The 14,028-nt window shown below is 42.9% G+C and overlaps 1 protein-coding gene across 3 annotated transcripts in view; it reads left to right on the forward strand.

Moving 5' to 3' along the window:
* The first annotated feature begins 274 nt into the window (after positions 1-274).
* The window catches only part of NF2 (NF2, moesin-ezrin-radixin like (MERLIN) tumor suppressor), a 64,697-nt gene continuing 50,943 nt past the window's right edge, over positions 275-14,028 (forward strand). For 2 of the 3 annotated variants that reach the window (XM_090292885.1, XM_090292886.1), the window contains exon 1: positions 277-866. In XM_090292885.1, coding sequence (XP_090149011.1) covers positions 753-866 — 114 coding nt within the window. In that variant the 5' untranslated portion in view covers positions 277-752. Of the gene's footprint in view, positions 867-14,028 lie in introns of all 3 variants that reach the window. The other variant, XM_090292887.1, reaches the window with a different exon arrangement.

The raw sequence follows: 14,028 nt of genomic DNA on the forward strand, positions 1-14,028 counted from the left end.
CGCACCGGGATACGCCGCCTCAACCAGTCTTGCTAGGGTAGGCGTACCCCTACTAACAAAAGCGTTCGGAGTGACTGCCACCATAGCCACTCAACGCCGAGCCCAGACCCATGCCTCCACTTAGAGTGAAATTTACAATTGGTGAAATCTTTCTGAAGAAGGCGGACGGAGAGTGAAAGTTCCGCCTTTCTCGGAAATTTAAGCCAATCGATGCGCCTGAGCGATAGCCGCCAGTTGGGTTGCGCTGTGAGTAGTGATCGGCCCCGAGGGCGGGGCGGAGAGCTGGCTGGGGGCTGCGGGGAGGGGACGCTTCCCGCGGGCGCGCGGAGCGAGGACGGTGACAGCCACGCGCGCACGTGCGCGCCCGGCTGCAGCGCGTCCCTGAGACCTCCGTCAGCCGCTGAGAGGCGCGCTGGATCTGGGCCGCAGCCGTCTAGGGGCCCCGTCCTCGGCTGACCCCAGCATCCCGGGCCCGAGTCGGAGAGCGCTGGGCCGGTACCACCGTCGGCTCCCACTCGCGTTCCTGCCCCACGGCCGTCAGGGCCTGCCCCTCAACTCCCCTTTTCCGCTCCCGGGGCAGGGTCCTCGCGGCCCATGCTGGCCGCTGGGGGATCGCGCCGTCCAGATATTTCTCGGGCCGGCCGGCAGACCACCATGGTGGCCCTGAGGCCTGTGCAGCTCCTTCAGGGGGGCTAACAGTCCCAGAGCGCAGGCCTCGGGACGCGAGGGTCCCCGGGCCTGAGCCCCGCACCATGGCCGGGGCCATCGCTTCCCGCATGAGCTTCAGCTCCCTCAAGAGGAAGCAGCCCAAGACATTCACCGTGCGGATTGTCACCATGGACGCCGAGATGGAGTTTAATTGCGAGGTAATTGGCCGGCAGCCCCGACGGGTCGCGAGGTGGGAGCCTGGCAGAATCCCCGCTCCTCGGGCCCTAGTGCGGCACCGATCGGGGCGCCCCTGCCAAGGTGACATTCGAGGTGGAAACTTGAGGGATTCTGCTTTTATCATCTCTGGTTATAGATAGAGATGGCCAGAACCGGAAGGAGCCACCCAGGCCCAAATCCTTGTATTAAAGATAAATTGCTGCCTTTTTCAATAGGACTTCTGGGTTTGGAAGTACTTCCAGAAAGTTTTCATTCATACTCCAAGAGGCTGGAAACATCGGTGGTAGCAAATTCTACGTTTTGGTGTCAGGCTTAAGCTCCAGCTCTATAGAGTTTTTACTTTATTAGATAATATTATGTACCTCAAGTATTAAAAGGCATCTTGTTTTATACTTTCCGTTTTCCAAAGCTTAAATTTTCTGGAAAAACGTCTTTGAGAAAAAGACTGTGTCTTCTTTTTTTAAAAGATTTTATTTATTTACTTTTAGAGGGAGGGAGAAAGAGGGAGAGAAACATGGATGGGTTGCCTCTCGCACACCTCCAACTGGGGACCTGACCTGCAGTCCAGACATGTTCCTTGACTGGGGATCCAGCGGCGACCTGTCAGTTCGCAGGCCCGCGCTCAACCCACTGAGCCACATCAGCCAGGGCAAGAGATGGTGGCTTATACTTAAAATTTCTATACAGTTTGCTTGATGATGGTAACAGTTATCATTTGTTGAATACTTTTGAAGTGGCAGACATTCATCCATTTAATTCTCACAATAATCTAATGATGTAGGTACCCCAAACCATATATCTAGTAAATGGTGAAGTGGTGTTCTGAGTCAAGCTTTTAGCATCTGTGAAAATCCCATAGCTAATGTTATACTTAATGGTGAAACACTGGCTGCTTACTCCCTAAGGTTAGGAACAATCAAGGATGTGCACTTTCACCACTTTTATTCAACATTGTACTGGAGGTTCTAGCCAGGACAATTAGGCAAGACAATGAAATAAAAGGCATCCTTATTGGAAAGGAAGAAGTAACACTATATCTATTCATTGCTTTCAAGATCTTCCATACAGACTCTAAAGAATCCACTGAAAAAAACTATTGGAACTAATAAATGAGTTCAGCATGGTTGCAGGATACAACATCAATATACAAAAATTGTAATTCTATATACCTGCAATGAACAATCTGGAAATGAAATTAAGAAAATTCCATTTATAATAGCATCGAAAAGGATAAAATACTTAGGAATACATTTAACAAAAGTGCAAAATTTATACTCTGAAAATTATAAAACACCATTGAAAGAAACTAAAGATGATTTAAATAAATGGGAGACCATTCCTTGTTCATGGATCATAAGACTTAATATAGTTAAGATGGCAATATTTTCCAAGTTGATCTACAGACATTTAATGCAACCCCTATCAGAATCCCAGTCTACTTCTTTGTAACAATTGACAGGTGATTCTAAAATTCATATTGAATTGCAAGGATCCCAGAATAGCTAAAACAATCTGGAAAAGAAGCAAAGTAGAAGTACACACTTGCTCATGTCAAAACTTACTATAAAACAACAATAATCAAGAAAGTGTGGTACTGGTGTAAAGACAGTCATATAGATCAATGGAATAGAATTGAGAATCCATAAATAAACCCATATATCTTTGGTTACCTGATTTTTGACAAGGGTACCAAGACCACTCACTGGAGAAATGAATAGGCTCTTCAACAAATATTGCTGAGATTACAAGATAACCACATGCAAAAGAATGAAGTTGAACCCTTACTTTATGCCACACAAAAAAATTAACTCAGTGAATCGAAGACCTAAATGTAAGAACTAAAACTATAACACTCTTAGAAGAAAACATAGGGATAAAACTTTATGACTTTGGAATTGTCATAGGATACTTAAACATGACAATAAAAGCGTGACCAACAACAAAAACTAAACTTCATCAAGATTAAAAACTTCCGATTCAAAGGACACCAAGAAAGTGAAAAGAAAAAATAGCAAATCACATATCTGATAAGCATCTATGTATCTAAGATATATAAAGAACTCTTATAGTTCAGTAAATAAGCAAATAACCCAATTAAAAAATGGGCAAAGGATCTGAATAGACATTTTTCCAAGGAAGATGTAGATATGGCCAAAAAAATACATGAAAAGATGCTCAACATCATTAGTCATTGGTGAAGTGCAAATCACAAACAATGAGACACCACTTTACCACAAGAGCCAACCACTGGGATGGTGAGAATTAAAAAGCCTTATAATAACAAGTGTTGGCGAGAATGTGGAGGAATCAGAATCCTCATATACTGTTGGTGGTAAGAGAAAATGTACAGACACTTTGGAGAAGAGTCTGGTTGTTCCTCAAACAGTTAAACATAGAGTTACTGTTAAGACCCAGAAATTGCACTCAGAGGTTTCTACTCAAGAGAAGAGGGAACGTGACTACAGATACACTGATACAAAGAAAGCCGGAGTTTATAAAGGTAAAAACCACAATCTGGAACAAAAGAAAGTTATATTGGCTACTTAACGTGGTGTGACTGATGGCTGGTTCAAAAAGGATCGGTCGGTTCAGCCGAGTGGGATTCCGAAGGCAAACAAGGAAGTGCAAGTTCCAGGATGTGCTTCTACCGCAAGGACAGAAGTCTGAACCTCACCTGCATGGGTATGTCTTTCTTAATGAGCTCCCGACTCCGTGTTAGGGCTCACCACTCCCATGTCAGTACTCTGTTTTAAATATTTTGGCTCACAGCCCTGGTTGGTGTCGCCCACTGAGCTCCTGCCTGCGAACCTGAAGGTCGCCAGTTCGATTCCCAGTCTGGGCACATGCCTGTGTTTCGGGCCAGGTTCCCAGCTGGAGGCATGTGAAAGGCAACCAGTCAATGTAACTCACATATCAATGTTTCTCTCCCTCTTTCTCCAGTCCTTCTCTCTAAAAATAAATAAGTAACTTAAAAAAGATATTTTTGGTTTGCAGAGCCAAAGGTGGAAACCACCCAAATGTCCATCAGCTGATGACTTTATAAAAAAATGTGGTATGTCAATACAAAACAAAATACTTTGCAATAAAAAGGAATGAAGTCTTAACACATGCTACAACATGGGTGAATCTTGAAACCATTGTAAGTGAAAGAAGCCAGTCACAAAAGACTACATATTGTATGATTCCTTTCATATGTTCCTGTCCTCAAGAGGAAAGACACACTGATACAAGGAGACCTCATTGAAAGCAACTGTAACCACAGCAAAGACAAGAGATTCTCCTGTGAAATTATATTTAGAGCTTTGAACATATCATGTGACAGGCAGTATGACTCGTACAGGATACCTCAACTCTTCTTGTCATTTACTGTAGTTTCTTTTTTCCACATTAGTTCTGACCTGGTTTTGGAAAGTGGATTAGATTTTTCTACATTTTGTAGGCTGTATAACAGTTGTACAGTGTTAATAAAATGAAATAATACATGTAAAGTAGAAAAAAAATTTTAGGATAGGGGTATCCATAGAGATAGACAGTGGGTAGGTGCTTAGTTAGGGCTGAAAAAGTGGGGGTGTGGTGCTAGAGGAGTGATGGCTAAAAGGTCAGAAGGTTTCTTTTTGAGGTGATGTTAATGTTCTAAAATTGCGGTGATGGTTGCATAACTGACTATGCTAAAAACCATTGATTTGTGTACTCTAAATAAGTGAATTTTAAGGTATGTGAATTATATCTCAATACGGTTCTTTGTAAAAAAGCAGCCTTTGATAAAATTAAGAATAATAGACATGATTTTTTTTTCCAATAAAACTTTATTTATAGACATTGAAATTCGAATTTCATATGATTTTCACAAGTGATGTAATGCTGTTAAATTTATTTTTTTTTTCATTTACTTAAAAATGTAAAATTTGTTCTGGCCAAGTGGCTCAGTTGGTTGGAGTGTCATCCCATATACCAAAAGGTTGCAGGTTCGATCCCTGGTCAGGGCACATACCTAGGTTTTCAGGTTTGATTCCCAGTCAGGATGAATATGGGAGGCAACCCATCAATGTTTCTCTCTTTCTCTTACGCCTTCCTTCCTTCCCTCTCTCCCTCTCCCTTCCTTTGTCTCTAAAATCAATAAACACATCCTTGAGTGAGGATTAAAAATAAATAAATATATAAAACTCATTCTTACCTTTCAAACTGCACAAAACCATTCAGAGGGTTGGATTTATCTTGTGGGCCTAAGTTTGCTGATCCCTGATCTAAGTTACTATTTGATAAATGTTGTGAGAAATTGTGAGAGATAGACGCATAAGGAAAGGGATTTCTGTATGACCTTTCTTGAGCCATAATTTTGCCACGAAGATCTCTTATTAATTTTCTTCTTTAAACAGGCCCCAACCTAAAGAGGAATAGACAATATCATCAGCAATGGCAGGGTTTCTAAACCTTGGCGCTATTGACATTTGGCTGGATAATTATTCTTGGTGGGGGACTGTCCTGTACATTGTAGGATTAACAGCATCTCTGGCCTCTACCCACTAAATGCCAGTAGCACCCTTCACCCAGCTCCAGTTGTGACAATCATAAATGTCTTCAGACATTGTCAGTTGTCCCTTGGGGGAAAACCCCCTTCCCTCTCTTGTCCCTCCTCCCACCACCACCACATTCGGGTCTATAGAAAGGGATAATAGTGGTGATATTCCGAGAGGCAGAATGAAAGTATTCAGTCTTATCAAACTTTCATGTACACATAAGTGACCTGAGGATTTTGGTAAAGTGGGGATTCTGATTCTGTAGTTCTTTGGTGGGACTGAGAATTCTGCATTTCTAACAAACTCAAGTGATACCTATGCCGCTGGTGCAGGGACCACACTGAGTAGCAAAGCAGCCAGGAGAAAGTGCATAGGCTTTGAAATCAGACAGACCTGGGCTTCACTGAATTCCAGCTAAACTGCTTAAAGCTTGAATAAGACACTTAAGCTGTCTGGACCTCAGCTTCCACATTAGTAAAATGGAAGTAATATCATTGACCCCATGAGGTTGATATAAGGATGCATGCACTGCATAGTGCTGGGCAGAAAGAAAGGGAGTATAATTGGCCTAAAGTAGGGGGCTTAGGTCGCCATGTTTGCTTCCATGTTGTGATTTGTCAAGGTGTTGCATCTCATTGCACCTCGAATTTCCAGTGAAAATACCTTTTAAAACTGATGTTCAAGCATTCTGTTCAAAGTAACAGTATTTTGATCTATGATGACAGAGAGAACTCCACTTCAGAGAATCAATCAGCCTTACTCTCCTGCCCTATTATTATGTTACATGTTAACTGAGCAAAGTGCTAATGCAAGGAGATAGCCTGTGTGTTTGAGAAAAAGAGAGATAGACTTGAGGAATTCTTGGCTTTATTGAGGTCAAATGTAGTAGGTGGCTTTCTAACACGGACTCAATTTCAGAACCAGTGGTAGTTAACATATGAATCATATTATATTAATAAGTTCAGACTTTTTTCTGCTGCAGAGATAGGGGAAAAGATCCTTTGCAATACTTGCTGCATTGCACAATTGGCTTGATGCTTTGGAGGATTTTTCCACTTGAAAAGGTTTGATATTTGTCATTTTGAGAAAGTGGGTGCTGAATGTAATTTGCCAGGAGGCGAAACAGTTATATTATTCCTTATCTAGACTGGAATTGTTCTCTCATAATTCAATCTACCAGGAAGAAGAGCCAAATATGAAAAATTTCTCAAAATTCCGTTATGTGAGATTCTGATATCATCTTATATTAAAAATAAAGCCTCCTTCTCATGTCGGTTGATATGCCGATTGTTTTCATATACCCAAGTGGAATTATGATTGGTTTAAATGCCAACATTACAGATCCTTCCAGCATACAGGTGGACATAGAGTCGTCCATGACAGAAGGAAATTTCGAAAGGAGAAAACAGAAAACGTAAACTCCAAGAGGGCAGTGGTGGTGATGTCGTTGCTTGGTGGTAGTATACTAATAGCGCTCTGCACGAGGGTGCTGAGAAACTTCTCACCTTATTTCAGAAGATTGTCTCTGCCTTATGTTGGGCTCTCCCGTGGGGTTTAAGCAGTGCCCGTGGACGGCGTGGGAGCCACCGTTCTGGGCCATGGACAGTCAAGGGGGAGTGATGAATGCAGCTGTGCTGTGCTGGTGAGGAGTGGAGGAGGAAGCAGGGTGTGTACTGACTGGTGCTGCCGTCCACTGGACCCATGTCTGCCTTTGCGGGAGGAAGCGCCGGGGAATAGTGGTTACCGTGTGCCAGGTATCACGCTAAATGCTTTAACAGACGCTCATTTGATACAACGGAGACTCATTTATTTATTCATTGAACAGCTATTTACTGAGTACCCACCTGGGCCAGGCAGTGAACACGACTTAGCAGTGATCAAGACCTAGTTAGGAGGTAGGTGCTGTCATTGGCTTCATTTTCAGAGGAGGAAGTGGAGGCTCAGACAGGGAAATCGGCTGGTTGCTTAAAGTCTCAGTGGAGCCATTGTCTGTTCTGAAAGAAGGGACAGGGACAGGCAGGTAATGGGAGAAAAGATGGGCACACCATTTAACTCAGTAATGGCCAGTGAGGCCAGCAGTTGCTTATTTGAACCTCTCAACAAGGCTTGCAAGTAAATTGAGTAGGTAGGTCTTAGGTTAAGCTCCCGTTTCCTCATTAGGGCTCCTGAGACAGCACAGCCTAGAGATCATGACCACGGTCTCAGGAGCAATCCCTGGCTCTGCCTCAAACCGTCTGAGCAAGCTTAGACAAGTTCCTTAACTCTCTCACATGCCTCTGTAAAATGGAGATTGTAATAATACTCCCTGCATGGGGTTGTTACAGGGATTAAAATTAAGTTTTTATTGGTAAATACTTAGAATGGCACCTGCTATAAGGTAGGTTCCATATAAGGGTTGTTACATGAAAGGGAGTAAGTGCAGGCCATCTCAGCATTTGGCTCCATTTGCTACTATCTACTTGGACTTCCTTGCCTTTGACCTAAGTGAAACTTATTTTGTAACGGTTAAGTATTTTCTAGTTGTGTGTTTAACATGCTCTGTGCTCAGGATGGTCTTCCCGGTATTCATCCTGGTGTCTTACAACACTGTGTGTCTGCATAGATAGCAGCTGGTTAACCTCTCTATTCTGAGACCCTTTCATGTGCCTTGAAAAGTTATCTAACTTCTTTAAAGTCCACCTGCTCTCCATTCCCCTCGCCCCGTGAAGTTCAGTTTTGGAGCAGCCGGTATTTCAGTCGTTGGAGCGCACAGAAAGATATGAAGAAGGAAGGTCCCAGCTTTCCAGAGTGCTCACAGTCTAGTTGGAGAACCAGGACACACGGGAAAAGACAACACAGCAGAGTCTATACATAATCAAATGAGGGTATTACTCTTGAAAGGGAAAGAGGAATCACCGTGCAGTGGGGTGAATGGGGAGCATGCCCCCCAGCCTCCTTACCATCAGCTGTGAAGGCAGGTTTGTGTCCACAGGTGCAGGGAAAGAATGTTCCTGTCAGTGGATCAGTGGAAGTGGCTTGAGCAAACACAGGAGATGGGAATTCTGTGGTTTGAGAGGGGGAGAGGGGAAAAGGGAGAGGTGTGTTTGAGTCGATAGGTTTAGGCCAGATTAAGGAACATGCATTCATTAGTCGCATTGGGAGCTTGAAGGTATTTCCTGGGAGTGTGATTTAAGGTGGTTGGCATGCGGAATGATTGGCAATATTTGCAAGCGGGGGATGGGACAGGTTGGAAATAAGGAGCCCCATTAGAAGACAACCAGGCATATCACACTGAAACCAGAACTAGCTGGGGCTGGGAAATACTAAATACCGGAGGCCTGGACACTAGGAGGAAGAGGCAAGAGATTAGGGTCTTCCGTGACCAAGAAGAAGCAGGAGGCCTACCTAGGTCCAAGATCCAGGAAGTACCAAGGTCCAGAGCCAGCCCTCAGGCTCCGAGGCTAACCAAGAAGAGGTGGGGTCAGGAGATCAGCACACTTTCCTGTGTCTGGTCCCAGGACGCAGTCAGGGTGTTACTTGTGTAAAACCATTGAGAACCCTGAAATGGTGTTTGATCCCCTGGCTTCTAGGCAGAGCTCCCCTGTGTGACCTTGGGCACCCCCACCCCCACCCCCAAGGCCTCAGTTCTTCATCTGAAAAACGAGAGAGAACTTGATTTCAAAACCCTCAGCTTTAACATCTTATTTTAGGTGATCTGGGCAGAAGAAGCTCACTGCACAACATCTCTCATATTTCCTTCTTAGAGAGTCATTTCAGGATTTGAGCGTGTAGGTGTGAGAGAAAGCTTCTAGAGGACAGAAAGAATATTGCTTAGCCTGATAGAAGGCGTAGGTTGGCCTGGGACAAGCCCTGCCACTGCCACCTGCTCTCTGAGCGATCTTGGACTTGGCTCTCTAAACCTCAGTTGCCACATCTGTAAAATGAGAATAATAGCATTTTTCTTAAAGGATTGTTTTAAGTCATGAATGAGGTAGAACTTTACAGGCACTTAGCCCAGGGCCTGATCATAGTAATAAGCACTTGGTAAATATTAGTTTCTTATGGTATAAGCTGGTAGTGTGGGAACAAAGAGAAAGGGTCTCATGCTAGAGGCACTGTGAATTTTTCCTTTAATCATCCCCTTCATTTTCTTTGAACCTTCTTCAGGTTATCCATTGCCCTTTGTGATTGTAGACCTTCTAGACTATAATTAGTCTAAATATGATGAGCTTTACCATATGCCTTATTCCTGTTCAAGGATCTTTTACAAAATGTGATATGTCATTGATCTCTATTTAGCTTAGTATCCACTATGATAAGAGGATTCTTTTCTGATTTCTGCCATAGTTAATTATTTGCCATTGTTTTGTCCCCAATGTGTCATTTTGAAAACTTCTCCTTTGCTTTTTGATGACTTCTCCAACTATTCATGCTAGTTTTGCTTTCTTATCTAAAAACATTTTTGTTGCTTCTTTAATTTTAATTTCAGATGTTAAAGCATTTAAGATCTTAAAAATTCAGAATTGAGTTTCTCAGAGCTGCTAATCTTTTTAGCCAGCTGGTGACGAGGCTTCTTTGGTTTGTTACAGGATGATGTGTTCCATCCTCCTGTCTGTGCTTTGTCTAATTTAGATTCTAAATCCACAGGGGAAGGGGGAGGATAAGTGGTGATGGGAAAAAATGCAATAAGAAAAATAAATCCACATGTTTTAGTACGTTTTTACCAAGTAAAAATTTATTACCAAACTAGTGCTGACTTCAGGGAAAAAAATCTTGAATCTAATCTCAAGTCACTCCAGGTGCTGCTTGTTCCAGTTTAGGAATCACTCAGGCACCGCTAGGTGGGGTCAGAGCCCATGTTTCTAAAGGCATTGGCCTGTTTCCCTCTTCCAACTCCTTTTTGCTTCTTTGCCAAATGTGAACCTAGCTTTGGAAAACTCAAAAACCTTTCTGTTCATGAGTTACGTTACTTACTGCTTTCCTGTCCATCTTGCCAGTTTTAGTCTCCTAGTTTTAGTAATTTGGATAATTTGACTTTCAGGTAAAATTTAAAGCCCAGAGTAATTATTAAACTTATCTGATCTGTGGTTTTAAATTCACCAACACTGTATTTATGGAGTGTCCTACTCCTCCTGGTTTGAGATTAAATCAGTCTCGTGAATATTAAAAAAGTCTCAGTCCACAGTAGGTCTCATCCATCTGTCCTACCCACTCATACCTGTACTTTCCAATGTTGTTAAAGTCAGTGTAATTATCATTAATGACCATGAAACTTAATCAGAGGTCAGGCTAGAAACAGAAACGGAATGCTTAAAATGTCTTTCTGGGTTAGGGCTTGGGCTCTGCATGAGCTGATCTGTGTGAATGGATTATGCTCCGGCTCTGTTGTGCTGGGACTTTCTTTGAAGGAATGCACTTTTAAATGCAAACTATAATTTTTGTGAAGGGCAGGAGGACTTAGTTAGATAATACTTAACCATGGGATGTATTTCATATTCTGCTAATTTTACCTAGTCATTAGGTATTTGAAACTTAGCTTTGTGTCTATCTGCACTGAATTTACTATTTCCTATTTGTAGCTCTGCAGAATTTTTATTCTCAGTATTTCAAGCAACGCAATCATTTATAATTGCTGAATATCAATAGCATGCTTGGGGCTAAAAACTGCTACTTTTCAGCAGCATTATAATTATCATTTCTGTTACATTAGAGAGCTCATTATTATAAGTCCACTCTTGATTATTCAGAGGAAGGAACATGATAGCATTTGCAGAACCTGAATAAGGGGAAAAATGTAGAATGCACACAGAAATTAAATGTTTAGTGTCATTTACATTCCTAGAATTGATTTTGAGATATACAATAGGATGTTAAAGTATTCAAAGAAAATCATTATAGCAATGAAAAAGGTACCACGTGGTTTATACAAAACCATCTCAAGCTCATAGACTCAGATAGTGTTAATCCTGAAAGACCACTTGATGATTGTGGAAGCCAAGGACCAAAGAGGTTAAGTGACTTTCCCAACACAGCAGGTTTGGGTGTTTTAGAGCTATTTGACAAGGTTTGTGATTGCTCTCATGTTGTGAGCTAACTTCCAAGGACAGAAATCGTCTTCTTTGCTTTTAGGTGATTGTATTGCTTTTACAGCTCCATAATCACGTTGTTTCCTTTTGCTTTGTCATCTGTCTGCCAACTTTGAAGTGCCTCATCTTCTTTTTTTCAACACATCATAAAATCTGGGCATTGCACAGGGCATAAGAAATTGACAGATGAAGAAACCGAGGCCTGAGTTGAGCCGTGTGGCTCACCCAAGGTCATAGGCTTGTGTGTGGTAGAGGGAGGGAGTTTAGGATGCAGATCTCTCTGGGTTCACTGCTGCTCCCATGAACGCTCTCCACTTCATCAGGAAAGCTGCAACCCTAAGGACTTTCCCCCCCTAAAAAACTATAATTCATTTTGTTTTGAAAGACTATTAGAGTTTAAAACCTCCATTTTGTGACTTCCGAAAGTGCTGTGATTTGTTCCCTATTCGTTTCTTTTGTTCTGTGGAAATATTTTCTTGTTGGTTCTTGGAGATTTAGATTTCCTTGCTGAAGCATTGTTAGAGAGATAAATCAGTCTTTGTCACCAAAGAGGGAAAATATATACCTTGGGGCCGCATTATGCAATTAAAATTTTAATAAGGAATATCATAAATTCTTGCTTTATCGCAATCAGTACTTAGAAGACTGTTATACTCAGAAGCCTCCTCTAGTTATCATCATCATTATCATCAGCATCATCAGCCAACCACAAGCATTTGTGGAGTGGCCACAGATTATGAAGCATTTGCTTGGATTCTGGGAGATTTAAAGTAGCCCTTGCCTTCAAGGACTTGGTCATATGCAGAACTGGAGGAAAGACAGGGAGCTTGGGGGAAAGACCTCATTTTTCCGTACATCCTGACTCATGTACCTGGTATTGTTTATGGGGAGGAGGACAGCCGTGAGGTTAAGGAATGGGTCTTAGAGAGGTCTGCTTATGGCTAAATGGAAGCACCTAGTTGTGCTGACTTGGGAAGGTACGGGCTGGGGTGTAACAAGGCAGGGCAATTGGTTGAAGGAGGGAGGAAGTAATTTCAAGGTGGAAGACCTTGAAGCCAATAATTTAAATAGATTTTGCATACTATCAGAGATGATTGGAGGACTGGGAGAGGAAAATTACTTGTTATGGTTGATTATGACAGAAATTGACAGGACAGAAGGTTGGAGATGGGAATTTTTTTTTTTTTTTTCCCCCCAAAGAGGAGGCTTTAGGTTTGTGAGATTTTTGCCCAGATTTAGATGAGTGACATAAGGGTTGTGATTGGTGGACCAGATAAATGAATTTCTTGGTTTTTTGCTAAAATCCTGTTTCTGTTTGGAGGTTCCCCTTTTCCCTCATAGCAAGAAATAATGGCTGATTAGGAGTGGTGTATCCTTTCATTGTGATAGAAAATAGTACTATGGTTTTGTAGTTTAAGCTCATAAGGCACAAGAACCTGTTTCTGTGGTGTGGTAAGACCACACTGAGTCAGGGAGTGCTCGTTTTATACCCGTATTACTGCCCTTTTTTATCTGCTTTGATGAAGTAATATCTTTTTAACATTTAAAAAATATTTAATTTATTTTTAGAGAGAGGGGAAAGGAGGGAGAAAGAGAAGGCGAGAAACATTGATGTGCAAGAGAAACACTGATTGGTTGCCTTTCACAGGCCCCAAATGGGGACCTAGCCCGCAACCCAGGCATGTGCTCTTGTAACAGAACCCCTGGGCTGTTTAGTTAGGGGCCTGATTGCCCGCCGCCAGAATTATAACTCTGAATACCAGAGTTTGGTGAAAAGAAAAAGAATTGTTTATTTACACATAGTTCTGCCTCCCCCTCCCAGACCTGGCCAGTCTTAGGAAAGTCAGAAACACCGTTTCCCTACTTCCTAGGCACAGTTCAGCTTTACCAGTGGCTGCCAATCACTCAATCTGATTGGCGAGGTCCTTTCTGTGCTGTGGTGCCCTCCAGCGCTCAATGCAGGACCGACCGCCTGGATTCTCAGCCTCCTTGCAAACTGCCTTCTTCCTGCAAACCGCATGGACCTCCTCTCCTTCTCAAAGCAGCCTGGCAAGGGCCTCTTCTTAAAGCCGCCTGGAGACCCCTGCTCCAAGCCACATGGAGGGAGCCCACAAGAGCCAGAGAGTGAGGGCGTGAGGGCCAGAGAGAGCCTGAGAGAGAAAGCCTCCTAGAGCCAGAGCCACCCCAAAATATGTACGCAGCTGCTTCTCTCTTCCTCACTGCCTCCTCTCCCTCCCTCACTGAGTCCTCTCAGCAGTGGGTGTTGCAAACAGTTCTGACCATTCACAGAACCCTACGTAGGCTCTGTCTGCTTCTTCCGTACCAGCCCACAGTCCAAGATCCCTCCCATCTTCCTGAGTCTTGGAAGTAAAGCGGCTCTTTGCAACAATGTATCCAGCCACTAGCTCCAGACATGCAAGGGCATCCTGAAAGCTGCTTCCTGCTCCCTATCTCCCAGCTGAAAACTCTGGGGTTTGTTTTTGGACTCCCCTGTTTCTCTAACACCCTGACTGGGAATTGAACTTGTGACCCTTCTATTTGCAGGATGGCGCCCAACCAAC

Source organism: Furipterus horrens, unplaced genomic scaffold (assembly GCF_987537825.1).
Source record: "Furipterus horrens unplaced genomic scaffold, mFurHor1.1.pri manual_scaffold_11, whole genome shotgun sequence".
NCBI classification, from domain to species: Eukaryota; Metazoa; Chordata; class Mammalia; order Chiroptera; family Furipteridae; genus Furipterus; species Furipterus horrens.